The sequence below is a fragment of the Leptinotarsa decemlineata genome, unplaced genomic scaffold (genome assembly GCF_025532065.1).
Source record: "Leptinotarsa decemlineata unplaced genomic scaffold, Ldec_3_MD MMD2_tig00026282_RagTag_RagTag, whole genome shotgun sequence".
Classification (NCBI taxonomy): domain Eukaryota; kingdom Metazoa; phylum Arthropoda; class Insecta; order Coleoptera; family Chrysomelidae; genus Leptinotarsa; species Leptinotarsa decemlineata.
In genome coordinates this window covers 2,256,813-2,278,219 of record NW_027412668.1, presented here as the reverse complement: position 1 = coordinate 2,278,219, position 21,407 = coordinate 2,256,813, and the positions used below count along the sequence as shown (strand labels likewise).

General features: G+C 35.1%; 2 protein-coding genes across 4 annotated transcripts; both read left to right on the top strand.

The window, feature by feature from the left end:
• Positions 1 to 5: 5 nt before the first annotated feature.
• LOC111518086 (centrosomal protein of 104 kDa) lies at positions 6 to 13,045 on the top strand. Of its 3 annotated transcripts, XM_074179606.1 has the most exons (14): positions 6 to 149; positions 923 to 1,087; positions 1,848 to 2,074; positions 2,128 to 2,341; positions 2,396 to 2,607; positions 4,043 to 4,347; positions 5,171 to 5,518; positions 5,677 to 5,814; positions 5,879 to 6,010; positions 6,695 to 6,908; positions 11,326 to 11,437; positions 11,498 to 11,651; positions 12,126 to 12,373; positions 12,434 to 13,045. In XM_074179606.1, exons 1-14 carry the CDS (start codon positions 83 to 85, stop codon positions 12,586 to 12,588), a joined length of 2,691 nt encoding a protein of 896 aa, XP_074035707.1. In that variant the 5' UTR covers positions 6 to 82; the 3' UTR covers positions 12,589 to 13,045. The 3 variants fall into 3 exon arrangements, with proteins under 3 accessions (XP_074035707.1, XP_074035705.1, XP_074035706.1); XM_074179604.1 differs by having other exon boundaries at positions 7 to 149; positions 11,326 to 11,651; XM_074179605.1 differs by lacking the exon at positions 6 to 149 and adding an exon at positions 567 to 871 and having other exon boundaries at positions 11,326 to 11,651; positions 12,434 to 13,044.
• Positions 13,046 to 15,463: 2,418 nt separating this feature from the next.
• On the top strand, positions 15,464 to 21,031 carry LOC111518095 (stromal membrane-associated protein 2). The gene is given in 5 exon segments (XM_074179603.1): positions 15,464 to 15,677; positions 15,888 to 16,047; positions 16,551 to 16,759; positions 16,762 to 16,893; positions 20,490 to 21,031. Coding segments are annotated over 5 exon segments (1,023 nt in total). The 5' UTR covers positions 15,464 to 15,559; the 3' UTR covers positions 20,894 to 21,031.
• Positions 21,032 to 21,407: the final 376 nt, after the last annotated feature.

Genomic DNA, 21,407 nt, shown 5'->3' with positions numbered 1-21,407 from the left:
TAGAATAATTGTGGTGACATCGCCACCAAATCAAAATCTCTATTTCCTATTTTTCTGATAACACTGGTGAAATCTGTTTACAATGTATACAAAAACATTCTTCCCCAAGGGAGGAAATAGCAAGAGGATGACTGTACTGTTGAGCCCAGGTAAGATCGCCACCAATACAGTGCTTTTTGTTTGGGTTATAAACGCTCATTTAGAACGAAACTTCAATTTCAAACCAATTTTCAGAAAATGTATTTCAAATGTCGACGCATCAGTGGTGACACAACCTTCCAAATATAATATTTTTGCTAGAAACCGAGTGAAAATGTTCTTAAATTCAGTGAACTGTCGTCGTACCTATATTAAGTTGTGAAATGTTGCTGTTTGATATGCGGTAACAGAGTGGAAGGTAATCTGGAGTCATCATCACTTGAAAAAACCAAATCAAAAGCATAACTTTTCACGGCACACGTTAGTTACAACGTGGTAGTCGTCATGCGACATATCTTAAGAAATCCTCTCAAAGTATCAGTGTTCGTCGATTTTTCGAAAAATAATCTTTTATTACTAATTTGTTTGAGTAAAGTGAAGTTACCGAACTCATGTTAATACCGGTCGTAACAACGTTGGCGGCACTGAATTCATAATACCAACTGAAAAATTTCTCTTTAGTATTTAAATTATGAAAATACTTCGCGCAATGCGCAGACGATTAAAATGAAAAATCAATACGTCTCTTAAATTATGTGAAGTAAACTAATTTTCCCATGTGCAGTTCTAGAAAAAATCAATATATTAAATTTTTGTCGAACGGAATGAAATGAGCAAACAACAATAGCCGAAATGCCTAAAAAGGTTGAATTCAGTGTTATTCAAGCAACAAGTAAAGAAGATAATTATATTTGAAATTATGAATAAACATAGCAAATTGTAGGTGAAGATCCAAAATACAGGTATACAGAATTGAATACACATGGTCCGATAGTTAAAGGGTGGCAATCTGAAAAGAACTGCAACTACCCACAAGAATTGATACTGCAACTGGAAAAAAGATGTATTTTGAACAAAATACAAATACTAGCCCATCAGTTCCTGATACGTAAGTTGGAATAAAGTCTTTTAGCTTTCTATTTCTCATTCGAGATATATGGAAACTGGGAAACTTCTGAGGAGAAGAAATACGTCATTAAAATACTTTCTATAAACATTCTAGATAATAATAATAAAATATTCTAGATAATGAAATATCAAATCCAATGAAAATTACTGTGGGATTACCTCAGGGTTCGGTACTTGGCCCCCTCTTTTCATCATCTCCATCAGTGACATTAACAGAACTTGTCCTTATTCAATAAATATTCCATTTTCAATCAAACGAAATTCCTAGGTTACTAATAAATCGATTTTTTTATAAACTGTCATTCTGATAAGACCAAATGAGCCTCTTTCTGTAACAAAAAGTGTAGTTTTTGCAAGGATTGGTTAAATAGTCTTTCAAGAGTGTTTCCGCCTGAAACTTCGAAGTACACCTGAAGATTGTAAGTGAAATTTCGTATCAATATACTCTCACATACAGATATTATATTGTGTAGCATTCCTGGATACGATATTAGTACGAATGTATGGATAGTATATGAACTAAATGAGAAAAGTGATTTCCATGTTCAAATATTTGAAAATAGTTGTTTCAGATGGATTTTCCCATTTTCAGTTTGTATATGAAATAAACTTCTGCTGCATGATGTAGACATCTCTGTAAACGATTTTGATTGATGCATTTATGTTTTATTAGATTATAAACTCTTTGAAAAACGTTGTCTTTTCAAGTGAGTTGGAAAATCTCTCTTTCTCAATTTCAGCTGCCAAGGTGGAGCTCTTTCTCAGTAACGAAGATTCTAATACAGTAGACGAATCAGCCACGAACATAAATTGGGAATATTTAGGATACATAACATTGTCTACGAATGAAAGTACAGACTTTAAGAGCAGGGAACTTAAATCCGCTAATGTGCCCAAGAACCAAGTGACATTTGTTAAAATGAATCTTCACCACAACCATTTCAACTCGCACAACAAATTCAATCAGGTGTTATCTTCGTCTGTCCCAAACGAGGGTAGTTTTTAAGGTTATTTTTCCAGGTGAGCCTTATAGCAGTGAATATGCTGGGGATGGACTTGGAAAGTAGACGGTTATCTGTAGCTGAGAAAGATGATGAAGCTAAAGTATCGGACATTATGAATAACCCTGAATACATTTCGCCTTACGATGATTTAGCTTTCCTAATGTATGTAGACGTAGATATCGCTAGGATTATTAAAGAAATGGAGTTGAAGAAGCATTTGGCTGTGATAAGTGAGTAAAGTTGTGAATTATAAGAATTTGTTTTTCGAGTACTTGTTTTCGTAGATGAACGCTTTGAGTATGCAAGAAAACTTAAGAATGCTATGGGGAAATTGAGAGTGGCGGGTGAAAAACTGGGGAAATACGAGCTAGAGAAGAGACACGCTATAGAAATAGAAGACTATGAACGGGCTAGGCACAAGAAAAATCAAATGGACCAGTTTAGGAACGAAATTTACGAAGAAATCCGCGTTGAACAATTGATGGAACGTAATGGCGTAAGAACTCATTTATCATAATATGCTTTTGAGAGGAGCCCGAATGCTCAGCTCATGCAAACGCAAAGTTAGCAAACCTTTATTAGAAAACTGTTTTTTATTCCATTGGGGTATTTTTCATGCGAATTGTTTGTAGTCCAACCAGCGGCGACTGGAAGCTCCGCGAGACCGATTCAACCAGCGACATACGTCCCGATTTGTAATTTTAGTTGCAGAAATTATACCGTTAGAGGAGGCTAGCCTCCATTTGATCTCCGTTAGTGTACGACTGCGTTTGTTTTTTATTTAATTATTCGGACGGGATCCCGGGACGGACCGGGACTGAAAAATATTTCGGTAAATCGTTTTAGTGTTTCTTGATAATATTTGTATTTGTATATAAAACAGGCAGTATTGTATTATAGCAGTGCTTTATGGTAATATTTTTAATGTGTTTTTAAAGTGTTTCCTTTCAATTTCAAGGTGTTTTCAGGGTTTCACTTTTCGGTAAGTTTTTTTCCATTTAATATGGATATGTTGGACGAAATTGAAAAATCTGATGATATAGTCGTATGGTTGCTGACAAATAATTTCAAGTCTTTATCTTATGATAATAAATTTTACATTATTGAAACTCTGGGAAGGCCTTAACCAAATTTGATTTCTTTCAAATGAAGCGTCAGATAGTCGACAAAATCGAGGATTCTAATATTAGTTGGTACGATAAATGCGATTGGTTAACCGGCTCCATTAAACGACAAAAACTTTTTTGTTGGTCCTGTGTTCTATTTTCCGTACAAACCGAATACCAAACGTTGTCTAAAATAGGATACTCCGATTTAAAAAATTTACCTCGTTCTACAGAAACACATTTTAAATCTAAGGAGCATATATTTTCGTCTTGTAAATTAATATTGTTTAGCAAACAAATTATAGCAACAGCTTCAGATACAGCTCAAAAAGAGGCCATAATTTCTTTTAATAATCAGAATAGGGAAAATCGGTCGAATTTAAAAAAACTTATCCATATTACGATTTATTTGGGTTCCCAAGAATTAGCTTTTCGCGGACACGATGAAACCGATGATTCGATTAATCGCGGCAATTACAAGGAACTTTTATTGTTATGGGGCAAATATGATTCACAATTTGGGACTTCAATTGATTTAACTCTCGAACCGCCGGCGCCGAAAAAAAAAAAACCAATTTAGACTTACCCGATTTGAGACAAAATTATAAACAGATTTACAATGAAATATTGGACACCTTTTTAATGCAAATCAAAGTTAGATTTGAAGATTTACTTAAATTAAACTACTTTGATTTGTTATTGTTTCAGAAATTTTCATCCTATACCAAAGATTTTCCCCAAAAGCTTTATAACGACCTAATAGCTCAGTATCCATTTGCTAATGAATCACCTTCGATTGAAAATTGTTATATACATTTCTTACAGGTATGTCCCAAAAACGACGAATGTTCAGATGGTGCCGACAACATCAACAAAAATCTTTTATCTCCTGTTCTGCCGAAGACTTCTTCAGACAAGAGAGCTTCGTCTCCGAATCAGTTGAACCACAGTCAAGTCTCTCCTCTGCACATGGCCAGACACCAGAGTCCCAAAACAGGCTCGCCGAGCACCGGCAGCCCGACAAATAATCAATCCAGAGGCTCTATCAAGAGAAGAAACAAATCAGCTGGGGCTACAGTTAAATCGACGTATGAGATGTATGAAGAGAAACCCTTACCGGCTTTGAGACAGTGAGTAATTTGGTTCTAAAGAATTATGCGATGTGTCCGGGTTTATTAGCAGTGATCTGCAGGTTTTTTCACTTGACGTTTCCCTGCAACTGTGGTCGAAGTGATCTACCACTTGCGCATCGGAAAAAGCATCATTGTACAACTTACATTCAAATCATTTTTGAATTTTGACAAAATTGACATTGTTTGCATGTGCAAATGAAATTCATACTTCCACTAGGAATAGCTAGCTATGTGGGGTTAATAATAAAATGGAAGTATTTCTCATAGTACACCCACATGTTTAGTGGTTTTGGTGGATAAATATCACTACTGACATTCATATGAAGATGAAAATGTATATTATATAAATTCACTTCGACAATAGAGAAACTATTATTAGATTTTAATGGAACTAATAGCATTTTTCATTGGTAAAACTAGCACATCGTGTATTGTTATCCTTCATTAGTGTTTAAAGAAATGGGGAACGGAGATACACCAGATGTACATCAGTTTTACCAATGGAAAACGCTATATATGTCAAAAAACATGTCAAAAAATCAGTCATTGGCTGGATGGCACTAGCAGCTGAGGCTATAATACGGCCAATAAAAGGAAGATCATTTATGGCATGAGCTGCCAAAGTCAACCAGCCAAGGATTTGAAATCAGTGATGTACTATGTTTATTTAATGCAATGAATGCGCATTACTGAATAAACGTATTCATCCATAATGCAATCCTTTGATTGATTCAATCGTCATTCATGTTCAATCAGCCGTAACAAAATACGGTTACAGTAGACAAACAAATGAATTCATCACTTGTTTTTTTTTGTTTAGTTCACAAACGAACGAATTTCTAAGAGAATGTCAGCTAGATGCCGACTATAAGATTCCCTCCAAACTGACGGAAAGGGAAAAGAAACAAGCCGCTATGCCCATTTTGGTGTTTGGGAACGACATTGTCGAAAAATTCTACTCAAAGCATTACTGCGATAAGGAAGAAGGCTTGAACAAGCTCAAGGAGGAGCTGCTGTCGTACGACGCCAGCAAAATACATGCGCCAAATAAGACTGCCAGAGGAGCAATTTTTCTGCTGCACAGGGCGTTGCGCGATAAAGTTTTCTCCGTGTACAGTCTGGCGAATGAGGTGATTAGGTTATTCTTCGTGCAATTCGTACCCGGCAGGTGAGTGATGCAGATATTATATAGTTTAGCTCACCTAACGTGAGTTGTTTTGATAGAAATATTATCAGAAACACCTATTTAATTGACGTCTTTAATAGACTCGACATTTTTTGTGCTGCAAACTCTGAGGTAGACTACAAAACCTAAAATGTTCTTAGGGTCGCTTCTGCTGAGGTAGCGAGAAGCGTTGACAAATTACTCCCTGAACTACTCACAAAGTCGGGTGATACGAGTCAGAGGATAAATCAAATGGCTGTTCACACCATCCTCACGATGGCAGACTGTAAAAACGTCAGGTAAGCAAAGGAATGTGTGTTTTCAACCTAGAGGCGTACATCATCGCGTCGTGATTTTTTATAGAGAGCTTCACATCATCCCTGTTCATCTAAGTAGGCCTGTTAGTAGCGGCACTCATCCTAGATTAGCGTTGAGTAGGGCAGAAATGGTCGAACAACTCATTATTAATCACGGAATATCAATGGATAAACAGAGGTACGGCTGTTCTTCCTGAAAGTAATTTGTAGAGCTGTAGTTGAATCCAACAAAAACACTTTTCCAACACAATGGTGTGCTATCAATGGCTATGGTATCAGATCTGTTAATTGAAACCTGTCATTTGTCACTTGTCGGATCTGTCAATCAACACTTTTCATATCTTTCAATTGTTAGAGTAATCTGAGCCTCACTTTATATTATGTAATTTGGAAATTCCTATTTCAAACTCAGAATTTAGACGTTTTATAACTCAATCTGACATGACCTTATTTATAATTAATAATAATTATAATAATAATTATAATAATTTCCGAGTTAAATATCAGAAGGATATTTTCTCGAAAATTTGTTTTATAAGTTGAAAACAAGTCTCAAACACAACACATTTATGAGTTCTCTGTCGATCACATAGATGGCGTTTTCGTAAGGGGATATGTCATCACCCTTATATACAAATTTTGATGTAGATCAGCTAAATTACCGTTTAGGAAATCGTTTGGTGAAACTTGAGTTGAAAATAGTGTTACAATTGTGGTGTGTGGGAAGAGTATTTCAATTGGATTTATTTAACGAAATGTATGTTTGCCTTGAAAATGTGTTATAAGAGAGTGCTTTAATTAAGACTGCTCGTAAGACTACAAAGTTTTGTGCTTTCGTGCTACTCAAACATTGTTTCTTCAGCGGCTTGACGTGTCGAATACTATCGGAATTTGGCTCAAGTGGCCTTCACCATCCTGCCGAAGCGGTGAGAAAGGTCTCCGAGAGGATTTTAGTGTTGGTATATAAAGTAAATCCAAGGCTCGTGAGAAAGCAATTACCACCCGATGACGATATCACAAGAAGAAATTTGCTATACAGGCAGTTGTTTCACGAATTTGACAGAATCGATTTGCAGGTAAGGATTAGGAAGTATTTTTGCTTTTTTGAGTATTGTTGGTTTGAAGTTTGAGTATAGTCGAGGTCTTCTTTTTTATATGTTGATTGTTTATTTTTTTTTAATAAAAATTGTGTATGTACATTTACAGATCATTGAAAATGACTACGTGAAGAATTGCAATGAAATTCACCGTTCTAAGAAATTTGTGGTAATTAATTTATTCATTTTGCTTTTTTTGGTTTCTTCTGATAATTTTGTAATTTGAAAAAATGAAGGTGAGTTTTCATTTTTCTAAAAAAAATATTTATTTATTCATCAATCTCTATTTTGTCCCCTCCCCTCATATATAATACATTTGTGCCGGCATTTTTTCCAATCCTCGAGTTCTGATATGCCCAATTCGGTATGTACTTCAGCTCTCTCAGTAATTCAGTTTTTATCTCCCCAATCGTCGCAAAACGCCATCCTTTCATGGCTCTCTTCAATCTTGGGAACAAAAAAGAAACGAGTGAGCAGGTGCATTACTGTGATGCAAAAGCCATGCATTGTTTCTCTACAATACCGGACGTTTCCTTCGCATTGTTTCTCGCAAGCGGCGCATAATAATACTCTCTATCGGCCGTACGACCATGTGACAAGCATAACTGATGCACTACGATACGCTAAAGCTTGTTGCCCATTTGTCCGGCAAAGCACAGCACGGCCCGTCCTGTCCAAATACGAATAGAATTTTGTCATCAACTTGTCCAAACGTACCTGCGAAGTTTCTGTATCTCTATTAGTCGACAGCAGTGTCAGTGTCATAGGTACCAGATTGACAGCAGTGTCAATCTGATACCTATGAAAACGGATGTGGAAAAATTCAGTTGCTTGTTAAGGCAGGCTTTAGAATATTCAGAAGTTCTGAAAATTTGCCTGGAGTCATTCGGAAACACTGAAAAAATGGATCCTCGTCTTTTTTCAGGTTGTTGGAAAAATGGTGATACTCTTCTAGATTTGCTCTCTTTTTATAATGGGATGGACCCCTAACATTCTTTGCTGTGACTATTTTCTTTTACATTCAATAATGCGGCCACTATAATGATGACTTGTTCGTCAGAACTGCTAGTAATAGACATGAAATCGAACAAATAGTACCTTCGGTATGCTGGTTATAGCTGGACAAGTGGGCGATGCTACTACCCGTCGCCATTAGGCGACGCCATTAGTCAGACAGCTCAAGTTGACAAGTTGAGTAATTTTCGTTGTGCTAATTTCGAAGTGTAGCATCTATCTTTCGAGATGGAACAAGTTATAGAAATGATTTTCAGTTTTACGAAAGTTCGTAAAAAGCCAAAAGAAGCAGGCCTGACTATAATATCAGCTATTATAGAATACTATGAAATAAGTAGTACCGAACTAGTGGAATGGACTTGAATTTGAGAAACAAAAAACCTCTAATTCATCGTCTTATTGACTCCGACTCTGGCATCAGCGATCTAGACAGCGACGATATTATGTCGGGCGAAGAAAGCCAAGTGGCAAAGATCCCAAAAAAGAGGAAAAAAGAGGCAGAAACGTCTCAACAAATCAAACAGTTGAAACAGTGAGCATAACCTTGACATTTGATCAAACTTGGCGTGCTTTTTTGGTCTTGGCTCTTCTGGGCTCTTTCGTAGGGACGATTGGACTTTGGTTTAGATGTCATAACCATATACCTACCCATGATTTGTCACCAGTTGTGATCATTCAAGCAAATCTGGAACGCCGTTATGTCATTCAACAATTCCTGAACGATGCAGTTTTGGAACAGACTTCGCTGCACCACGCTTCATACCCAAAATTTCCGAAAAAATTGCATGATATGAGTAAACCGATATGCCTATATCCTCAGCAACTTCCTTTATAGTGATTAGACGATTTTCCATAACAATTTTCTTTATTTTCTCAATATTTTCATCGGTTGTTGCTGTGCTGGGACGTCTAGGGCGAGCGTCGTCATTTACTTCTTCTCGACCTTCTGCTTGTACAACTTGTAAACATTTTTGACTCATCAACAAAGCTGAAACAACTGAACAACATATAAATCGCTAATCGAATTTGAAATTTGAACATTCACCTTCATTTTTGAACAGCCCACGTATAATTAGATTTGTTAAAACTAATCAGAAGTGACTATAGAAGTTTTATGATGATTAAGAGTTTAATTTTTCTTAAGTTTCATTTTGATATGATACTTAGAGCATACTATAGATTACGTGTCGACACGTAAAATAAATAGTGATTAACATCAAAAAAATATGTCGGTGCCATGCTTCATGGTCTCTCTTGACTAGAAATTTTATTGATCACACTGTTGTCCACCAGTAGAACAAGTAGATTTTTTGGCTGGCACTGTTGCAATTTCGGCAAAGATAATAACAATTGTATGGAATTTATTAGCACATTTCCGTTCCGTTTATTCTCAAATATTCTCACACTGATAATCGAAGCAACTTAGACAACTTATATAGAACCGTACCAGCGGCGGCTCGTCAGAGGAGGCAAGGGAGGCTTAGCCTCCCCATAAAATTTGAGGCTATTCATCGCAATAAATTAAAAGATATTGACAAATAATTATGATTATTTTTTTCAAAAAATGATGGGGTATCATTACTTAACCATTAATTTTCAATATAAATACATAATATGCCCGAAAAAACACTATCGCTCACTACGTACGTGCTCAGTGCTCAGTACGTACCACACTGTATCCTGTATCAACAAAACTCAAACGCACCGCCCATGAACGAATAACGAATAAACCATCTACCCCAAGCCTCCGACCGCTTTAAAAAAACACAGGCTCCACGAGAACGATCCAATCAGCGACATACGTCCCGATTTGTAAGTTCAGTTGCAGAAATATAGCGTTAGAGGAGGCTAGCCTCCAGTTGGTCTCCGTTAGTGTACGACGGCGTTTGTTTTTGATGTAATTTTTCGGACGGAATGCTGTGACGGACCGGGACTGAAAAATATTTCGGTAAATCGTTTTAGTGTTTCTTGATAATATTTGTTATTTGTGTATAAAACAGGCAGTATTGTATTATAGCAGTGCTTTTTGGTAATATTTTTAATGTATTTTTTTAAAGTGTTTTCTTTCAATTTCAAGGTGTTTTCAGCTTTTCACTTTTCGGTAAGTTTTTTTTTCATTTATTATGGATAAGTTGGACGAAATTAAAAAAATTTGACAATATAGTCGATTGAATGCTGACAAATAATTTTAAGTTTTTATCTTATGATAATAAATTTTACATTATTGAAACTCTGGGAAGGCCTCAACCACATTTGATTTTAATTAAAACGTCAGATAATCGACAAAATCGAGGATTTAATATTAGTTGGTACGATAAATGCGATTGGTTAACCGGCTCCATTAAACGAGAAAAACTATTTTCGTTTTGTAAATTAAAATTGTTTAGCAAACAAATTATAGCAACAGCTTCAGATACAGCTCAAAAGAGGCCATAATTTCTTTTAATAATCAGGTTAGGGAAAATTGGTCGAATTTAAAAAAAACTTATCGATATTACGATTTATTTGGGTTCCCAAGAATTAGCTTTTCGTGGACACGATGAAACCGAAGATTCGATTAATCGCGGCAATAACAAGGAACTTTTGATGTTATGGGGCAAATATGATTCACAATTTGGCACTTTTTTAAACGGTAGCGTTTTTTCGGGCACCTCAAAAACCATCCAAAATGAGCTTATAGACAGTGTGGCATATATTATTAAGGAAAATATAAGCAAGGAGATTGAAAGTGTTTCTTTTTTTGCATGGGATATTGATGACACTACCTATATTACTTGTATATCACAACTTTCATTCGTTTTTAGATATGTCAAAGATGGTAATGTGGTAAAAAGTTTTATGGGTTTTCATGATGTTTCATCTGGGCGCACAGCTGACGATTTGTTTAATAAATGAAATTCCTCATGCACTTTTTACGCATTGTCATGCCCATGCCCTAACTTTAGTATTAAGCAAAGCGTGCAACAACATGAAAATGTTCGCGCCTCTGGCGGGCTTTTCTGTGTGTATATAGTCTTTATGACTTTAGCCTCCCCTGTTCTCTAATGCACGAGCCGTCACTGAACCGTACTGAATATTATTGTTACCACGAGTTTTTGCATCAACTTTCACCCAAACCTAATTTGACGAAATGTCAATTTTTTTCCAGTCATGATTTACGTGCCGAATCATATATAACTTTTTAACCAAACTACTTCATTAGTCAATCATTTCGTTAGAAACATGTGTCAGTAATGCCAATGCGATTGATTTATTTATTAGAGAACTGTGTTTTAAAAAGGTTGGTCTCTGACTCCCTTCCTATTCATTAACTTTTATTCGAAAAGAAACTGCTCCAGTATTGCATATAGTGAATTTTCCTCAAGTAGTCGTTCTTCTCCAGAGAAAGAAAGAAATACTGGATAAAAACAAGCTCCTGGAAGCCATAACTCCGACAAATGCGAACTGCCTCAGTCCAGAGCCAGTTCAGAACCATAACGGGAAACACGAACAAAGTAAGGATAACATTTCTACCGATCCTAAACCCGTATCTGACAGCATTTTCCAATTCGAAGTATCCAGTCAGCAGAGAAGTTTCGCCTTGGCGAAAAGCTTGAGCGGAAGTAACATACAAGCTAATAGTAATAACGGCGTCAACGGGCAGAGCTCCAGTTCTGCGAGTGGTATTTCTACGCCGAGTAACAATTCGCAAAAAGACGAAGACGAAAAGTAAGTATTGATTTCAATCGAGATTAATAAATGACAAATAAAGTGAGACATCCAATTGATGTGCTACTAATGTTCATAACATAATGTGGTTAGATGAAGATCTGTCTGTCTACCAGTCTAGGCTATTAAGGTATATCACTGATATAACACTAAACATAAATCATTTGCCCACATTCTAGAAATTATGGTGCCAAAAATTTGGCGCCCAACGTGGGGCCTGAATGAATTTTCTGATTTTTTTTATTTGGTTTATTTTGAAATTGCAACTATCAAGAAATACGTTTTATGACAGACTTCACCAATAATTTTGAAATCGAAGCTAATACATATTTGAATACTGAAGTTTTTCAATTGAAATGTCGAATTGTTTTCATCATTTTTTGATCGTGTTTTTTAAAAGTCGAATCGAGTTTCTATGTGTTGGCGGAAAAATATCTCATGAGAGCAATGAAAATGTGGCTTTTCAATTTACAGGCACTGCATTTTTTGCAACCACCCAGAAACATCGATCCTGTCCGTCAGCAACTCTATGAACTCCCACTACTGGCGCTCATGTCCGATGCTAGTGAGGTGCAAGAACTGCAGCCAAGTGATAGAAGTGTCGACTTTAACAGAACATTTGCTCGCTGAATGTGAACAGCGGGAACGTTACACACAGTGCTCACAATGTTCCGAAGCAGTCAAAACCGAAAATTATGAAAGGCATCGTGGAGAATGCAAAGGTACCATATGCCTGTTCTTACTGGATTACTGAATCAATTATTAATCTCTCTGTATTTCAGAACTCTCTGAGAGCTGCAACCGTTGCCCGCTGTGTCACGAAAACCTCGAACTGGAAGATAATTGTTGGAAAATTCATTTGATGGGCGAGAAACCTTGCCCGAAAAATACTAGGATAAAAGTTCTTCATCAGAAGCAAGTCAAAATCAAAGTTTGAAATCACATGCCCCTCCACAGACCCTCTAGATTGAAAAATGTATTCACAAACAAGTTCCCCTCCTCTGTGTGATAATTCACGAAATAACTCTCGATGACTACCGACCATCAACGAAGTGTTTACGGAGAATGTTTTTTTTACAGGTATCTTTCACGAATTTCGACATAGTTGAAGACAAAAGTAGGTATGATGTCAATTATCCTCCCCAGCCATCCAATTCAAATGGTGTCAATGAAAGAGAGAAAACGTGAAATGAGACTCATATACAAATATTCAGAAAATATTGAAAAAGAATAATAATAACTAAGCTTCGGAAAAAAGCATGTTTCGAACGTATCAGAAAGGACTCAAGATCGAAGTACAAAAAATTGGTTGAAGCGGAAAAGCAAGGACCGTCCAAAATGTTTCAAATGGCTGGAAGGTGGAAAGACGAGATGGAAATATAATTCCATTTCAGTTAGCCGCTTCAGGAATATGATGCCGTCAGCCATACAGTGTTTTCATACTTATTATGAAATTTATTACTGTTCTGAATACGAACTCGATTAATATCTTACTAAGTCGGCTTATTACTTGTGCAAGTTTTCACATGAACCATGTTTGCATATACCTATAAAGTTTCATTGATATGCGATTTACAATAATGGCTTGGGATTAGTTTCTATTGATTATTTCGACTGGTATTATCATTCTGTTATGGGCCCATACAGAGTTTTTTCTGGATTCTCCGTCGATACTGGATACTCTGCCGATTTTGAAAAAAATTGTGTGTCAATTACATATTTTGGCGAGTAGATTACGATTCCGAAAGAAAAAATCGGTGCTCTCCCCCCTATTTTCAAAGATACAGCCCTCCAAAGTACCGAAAATTTTAACTTTTAATCCTATTTTTTGCAGAATATAAACTATAAAATCACAAGTATCTATACACCACATCGCCTTCACATCCACATAAAAAATATCTAGCAGAATTGCTTCTGTGAAAAATCTTGCACAAAAGTATTCGTCAGACATTCAATTCAATTTACGGCCGTAGTAGAGTGCTTGGAATTGAAAGTAGGACCATTTTAATCGAATCAATAAGGAATAGAAGTACACAACTAGTTCATTTATTCTGTTATAATCAAGAAACATTCTCCACGTGGCAAATCTCTATATTCTAGAGAGGAAACCATTCGATTGTTGAATTTATTCAAGATGTTCTTGTCTCGTTTGCCTTATACGAGATTTTTAGAAACAGTAAAGGGTTTATGAAAAATATATACTTCCAGTGGCGATAACTTTGAAACTGGATATAATTCACGGTAAAATTTCCTTATCTGAATCTACTTTGGGAGATACGATACAAAGATAGAAAATACAAAAAATGATTCGTTTCCATCGCAACAGGTTGTTTCACTTTACAATACGTCATCAGACGTATTGATACTGAGTTCTATCCACTCAGAGATTTATATACAATAATAATTCGAATTATCCGACTTTTTCTTCTTATAACTACATTATGTATCGGTTAAATTCGTCACATATTATGAAACTGTCGACGTTGAATGAAAATGAACTGTTTGACCATTTGAAGAATCATAAATGTAAATTTCATAAAAACAGTTCAAATAGGACCTCATGAACAATGAAAGAACGAATACCCTTGTTGAAATTATTATATTTTTCACCCTATTGTTGAATAAACAGTAAATTTCGTCCATTTACAAATATTAAAATCTCATCTCAATCCATTTTTGATGATTTGTTGATAGTATTTCAGATTGTTGTATTTCTGTAATCGTCAAATACAGTTCACAATGTTTTTAATAGTAATATTTGAATGTCTCTCTAATTACATTTATTAAAAGATCCACAATCATTTTATCGTATTGCCAGTTATTCAATACGTAATATTTGCAGTGGAAGTTTGAAATGAACCAAAGTTGTAATACATTTTGTTCTAATTTTGTTATAAAAATCATATTCAGCATGAAAAATCGATTCATTAAAAATTTGCCACTGTGGGATCATTCTGAAAACAAAAACAATCCTGTCGTTAAATAATTATTCATTTATTCAGAGTAGTTCAATTACACTCGGTGATTGTGGCTACTTTTCATGTACATTTTATTAACCGAATGATATATGAAAAACTGGTAATAAGATGAGATGATTGATGCATTTGTTGATCGTGGCAAAATTTTGTCTACAATCAAGCTGAATATTCCTCATTCACCACACAATTTTTAGTCTAATTACATTATTGTGCAATGTTTTTGTGATATTTTATTATTGTCAAAAAAATTTCTTGTACATTTTTATCTGTTAATTTCAAAATAAATTGTTCGATTCGAAAAAGAATATTATTGGAATCTCTACCACTGTCGAATGTAGAAGAATCCTCCTACCTCAATTTTAAAAAAAACGAAAGTTTGAATTTTGCCTCTCTGAATCAAACTACTCAAAATATGGAGTATCCTAGTATGAATGGAAATATTTATTAAAAAAATAGAAAAATAATATGGCGTAATCAGGAATCCTGGCAAAATCCTAAAACACGCATGGAGTTTTATGATTATAGTGTGTGGTAGAAGTATTTTTATTGGATTCATTTCATGCTAGAAGTTTCCCAATTCCAAAATTGGGCACCTGGATAGGATAGTAAAAACGTAGTCAAATGTCAATTCAGGTGAATTATTTCAAGTGTGGTAAAAATTGTATTTCAAGACACCAGCGCCTTATTGATTTAATTTCAATAGTGCTTTTTTAAAACACTGTTAGTCCCCCTCTTCATACTACGAAAAAATCTTGGTTGCAAGCATCAAAACCCCATGTCATAAATGATGAAAAATAGAAGAGAATATTTGTGTAGTGTTGACGTTGACGTTTGGGTTTTTACTTCGTGACGTTTTGTGAGTTGCAACCACCCCTTAGTTGTCATTCGCCAACCTTTTTTTAATGTTTTTATAGGTAATTAAACAGAAAAATGAGTTCAAAATCAGAAAAAGATAAGGCCAAACAACTACAAGATAAATGCCAGTCGGTTCTCAATAGTTTGTTAAGAGATGAAGACAACAAGTATTGTGTAGATTGTGATTCTAAAGGTAGGTAATTCATATTCATGTTTATTATCTATGATTCCACTCTTTTGCGATATCGCATAACAAAGTATCAATTAATTTCGCTATTTTTAGCATTGCGGTATGTGAAATGCAGTGTGTTCGTGTTTATTTCCATTTATGTTTGGTGGAATAAAATTTGTAATCTTCCTTATACTTTGAAGGTTGTCTAGAAATGAGTTCTGTAATTAATAGGTCCCAGATGGGCTTCGTGGAATATTGGAGTGTTTCTCTGCATCCGCTGTGCAGGGATACACAGGAATTTGGGGGTGCACATTTCGAAGGTGAAATCGGTCAATCTCGATGCTTGGACTCCAGAGCAAGTGGTGTCCTTACAACAAATGGGAAACTCAAGGTAACGATATCTATTCGAAATTTCGTCATATAAGGTCTAATGTCAAAATTGATTGAATTCACACTTACAGAAATGCAACACAGTGGTGATATTTTATTGTATCGAAAAGATGTACCTGAGACATCCCGTGTATTATTTATGACCAATGAGGTTTAGTAGTGACAAAACAACGATTCTAGCTGCCCCACTAACTAATATTTGATACCTGTCTCTGAACCAACGATTTTGACATTACCAACTACAGAACCATAAGCATTGAATTGGGATTCGAAACATTTTCTGAAAAGTCTTTGTACAAATCTCTTCCTTTGTTCAAATGCAACACCTGATCAACATGACTTCAAGGAGTTTTACTACAAATCTCTCGATATCTATGCAATACACAAGTATACTCATCTGTTCATAAACATAATCAAGTAGATGTGATCCGTATGGCTTTTCAAAGACCTTTGAAGTATTTCCTGCATTTTTGTTATTATTTTCACAAACGTATATGGTTTCAGAGCAAGGGCCGTATATGAAGCCAACCTTCCTGACAACTTCAGACGCCCTCAGAGCGATTCCAGCTTAGAATCGTTCATCAGAGCCAAATACGAGCATAAAAAATACATAGCTCGTGAATGGGTACCTCCCGCATTGCCGAAAGTCAACTGGGAGAAAGAAATAGACGATGAGATTGAGAAACAGAAAAGGAAGAAAAAGACAATAGTGGAAAAAAATCTCTTGGAGCTGTGGAGGTTCCGCAGTTACCCAAACCAACAAATCCCAGTCCTAAACCAGCAAGGGCAGTGAATAGCAATACGGAGACAAATAACAGAAAGGAGAAAAAGGACAGTGATCTTCTAGGTTTGTTATTATTGATTTTTAAAGTTCTTGTTTTACCACCCTGATATATTCTGATCTTTAAATATTTTTATGGTGGTTTCTGTGAAAAATCTTTGATCCAGATTTGTATTTTTATTTTATAAAAAATTCACAGTTTTTTAGTATGTTTTACAAAAACCTTTGTTCACTAATTTCGCAAGGTCTTAAAAATAAACGGTGTACCTTAGAGTTGTGGATTTATTATAACTTTTTGAGATATGGGATATATGTTAATCATATTACAAAAAGTTCCACTAATTTTGATGTAATACATACTACCAAAGAAAAGAATAATCCGATATCAGATTGTTTAGAAGTTTTCAATAAATTGCCTGAAAACAAAAAAAATCTAAATCAGTTCATATATTTCACAAAAACATCAAAGAAACATTTTTAGTTCAATGATGATCATCAAATTAAGATTATTTGAGTGTTCATATTTTCTAATTATTAAAAGTTGTTATTAACTTTTATTAACTTCCTTATGCCAGCATATTCCTGACTAGAAGTTTTGTAGGGAATGAATAAATATGAATCATAATTTTTTTGTTTCATTATTTGGTGTAAATAGATTGATAATTTCTGGTAATTATGCAGTAAAATACCTCATTGTTCAAGATTTATTAGCCAAATATTATTATCACATGTAAACAGACAATGGTCCACATTATCAGGATTAATTGTTGAATAAATAAATAAATTAGAAACAGCAATAATAGTTCCCTTTGTTTTTATTTACATTGATAACTATGTTGGTTTTTGATATTCCCAGGAGATTACAATTATTTAAAATTATTTACTTTTCTGAAATTCAGTTTATTTATACACTTATTATTAAACAAAAAATCGATTCACTATATAAATATTGTAATAATTCTAAGTGGTTATGAAATTTTAAAAATGCATTCAGTGTAACCGTTTTCCGGCTTTCAAACACTGTTGTTCCTATTTTCAGTTTGCATCCCAAACATTCATTATGGAATTGAATCAGATATCATTCACATGTTTGCTACACAATATAGTATATGTGAGTGTTCCATATTTTGGTTTCTCACAATATCAACAGACATAAAACTAAAAAAAGTCTTTTGAGATTTGTTAAATCGAATCCTCCATTAACATTGAAAGTTTGAAATGAATACTACAATTTTCACTTTTCAATCAACTCAGTTATGTACATCTATGGAACAGCAATTTTAAAATGATTTATTACTCTGCAGCTTAAGGGAATATACTATAGTTTTAAACAGATACCTACAATGTATCTGTACCACTTTAGACCTTCTTCTAAAAGAGAACCTACAAATTTTGTATCTGTGTCAATAATGAAAGGCTCATTAGGCAGAAGTTTTTAATGAAAAAATTTGATGATTACCGATTTTGATGTGTTTGAAATTCGTCCATTTCTCTGACACCAAGAAGGAAATTGCTTTATGGCCATTTCTGATTCAGCTACATGCAGTTCTGTATTATGAGAGAGAGAGATAGATCTTTATTTAAATAGGATATCCTAATAATATACAAATCAACTAGAATGGTAGAAATAAAAAAAAGGTATGTGTTACATATAGAAATGACTTAAATGTATGACAAACATAAGTTCAATAAAATATTTTAAAAGACATTACTACAAAAGCAGCAACTTTATACATTCGAAAAATTTCAATGCAACATGTAGAAAGATAAATTACATAATTGTTTGAAATATATAACGAACATTAGATGAATGGAATTATACAAGTTATAGCTACAGGTAACAAAGACATAATACATATCATATTTATACATTTAAAACAAATTTCTTCACTTCATTTTTGAACATGTTCAGAGATGGGCTATTTTTAATTGCATTAGGTAATTTGTTGAACCCATCAAAACCCTTGAAAAACAATGAGTTCATAGTATTTTTGTTTTTTGTTCTGTTAATATATAAGTTATTATTATTTCGAGTGAAGTGGTGGTGAATATCGTGATGAAAGACAATATACTGATTAAAATAAGATGGTCCTAAATTGTTCAATATTTTGTATACGAAGATCATTGTGAAGTATAGCAGTCTTTGGGAAATGGATTGCCAATTTAAAACATTGAGCATAATAGTGATAGGAGTATCTCTACGGCACTTCAAAATGATTCTCATACCACGTTTCTGAAGTTTTTGGAGTTGAGACAATTGATTCTGATTGAATAGATATAGGATAGAGGAACAACAGTCGAAGTGTGGCTGAACAATTGACTTGTAAACTGTGATACTTGACTCCGTTGAAAGATTATTGGCAATTCTAGAAAAAAAGAATAATTTCTTTGAAATTTTTTTATGAATATACCCAAAATGTTCATCAAACGATAGAGTGTTATCTATCTGGAATCCCAGATATTTAGTTGAATTCACTATTTCAATTTTGTCATCATCAATGTTGAGATTAATAGTTTTAGAGTCTATTTGGCTGTATTTAAACTTGGTGGTGATTATCATCGCTTTAGTTTTCATCACATTCAGCTTGAGTTTATTAATTTTTAAATACTTGTTGACACTTGCTGGAGTATTATTAAATTTTTTTATAGCCATCGTAAGGTTCACATCGCTACATGCCAATAGAGTATCATCAGCAAAAAAGTTCATAAATTCACAGTCGACAAACAATGGCATGTCGTTTAAATATAGTATGAATAGAAGGGGTCCCAGAACACTACCCTGGGGAACTCCAACTTAATTGTCAATTTCACAAGAGAACATGTCTTTAACTCTTACCCGTTGTTTTCTGTTGGTCAAGTAATTAGATAACCAATTATACACTTTGCCCTCAATTCCATATATATTCAATTTGGCTAGTAGTATAAACCTATCAATGGTCTCAAATGCTCTTTTGAGGTCAAGGAACACGACTATAACAAACTTATTATTATCCAGCTCAGATTTAAATTTGTATGTATGATCAGATATTTTCATATACATTGTTACATGAATATCGTTTGAATATCGTGGAAGGTCATTCACATACAGGAGAAATATCAGAGGCTCAAGAACTGAACCCTGTGGTACATCTAGTTTTACAGCCTGATCATCTTAGAGTTATTGCATTTTACTACCACGGTTCAATCTGTCATATATGATTCTATCCAACTTATTGTATTCATCGGAAATCTATCAGTCATTTTTATAGACACTACTCCTACAAACAATTCAGATAAGAGCCCTTTAGGGTTACCTTTTTTATATATCAAAGTTGAAACTGTTCACAAAATACAGACTTCAGAATTTTTTGGGGGATTTGGGCTTTTGTGGCCACTTTTTGTGGTTTTGGGTTTTTAGTCCGTTCGTTGGAATTTCTTCCTGACGTTTCGTCGGCGCGAGTGGCTGTCATCTTCAAAGGCCTGTGTATACGCTTCCAAAATTGGGTATACTCGCGACCTTGGAAGTGATACCACAGACCTCTGAAGACTTCAAGTAGAAATTTCAACAACGACGGCCTGAAAACTGAGAACTGCAAACAGTTTCTTTCTTATTTTTTTCTGTGTGTATCATTTGGACTGCCATTCAGTATCACCATGAAATTAATAAAGTTTATGTGTTCTAGGTCTTCAAAATGGCGAAGACAACTTCAGCAGCTTCGTTTCTGCTCCTCCAACAGCTGCGAAGCAGCCCGAGAAGACAGAAACTCCTGATCTCACGAAAAACGAAGAAGAGAGCTTCTTCAACCAAGTCTTGCCCACTGAAAAGGAAAAAGTTAAGCTGGACAAGGACAGCATTCTGGCGCTCTACGCCAACACTCCCCCTACCAATAATTTCAACCAGTTCCCGCAGGCGACCTACCAACAACCTGCACAGAACGCTTTTCAAGGTTTCGGCGGTTTCCCGCAACCACAAGCCACGTTTCCTATGCAGAACGGCATAACGCAGATTCCACCCCAGTGGCCCCAGCAGCAGTGGGGGCAAGCAGGGGCAGTTTCCCGCCCAGCAGCAAGGGCAGTTCTTGCCTAATGTCACTCAGCCTCTCGCGCAGTTTGGCAACAGCCAGCAGTTCGCTGCTTTCCCACAGCAGCCCCTGCGGCGAATCAGTTCTACCAACAGCAGTTCCAGACGCCTGGTTTCAATCAAGCCCCGAACCCTTTTTCGCCAATCAAAATCTCCAGCAGCAATTCAGTAATTTGAATTTGAATAATCAAACCGCGAATACCGGTAATGTATGGCAGTAAGAAGGGGTAGTTTGTTTGATTGGGGTTGCGCCATTGGGGTGTGTCACGAGTTTGCGCTTTGTTAGCGTGAATCCGGGTACGAGCATTTTAATTGAAACAGGGTGTAACTTGGGGGGTGATTCCCTGTTCACAGTAAGTTTTCAGTATAGTAAAATAAATTTGCCATTTCTGTGAAGTTTATTTTAAGGTATCTTTAAGGTGGAGATTCGAAGGTTTCAATTGATATTAACTTTAGATTTCGTAGTGTTACTTCTGCCGTGAAATTGTAATTTATTTTTTTTTTATTTATTGATTTTTCA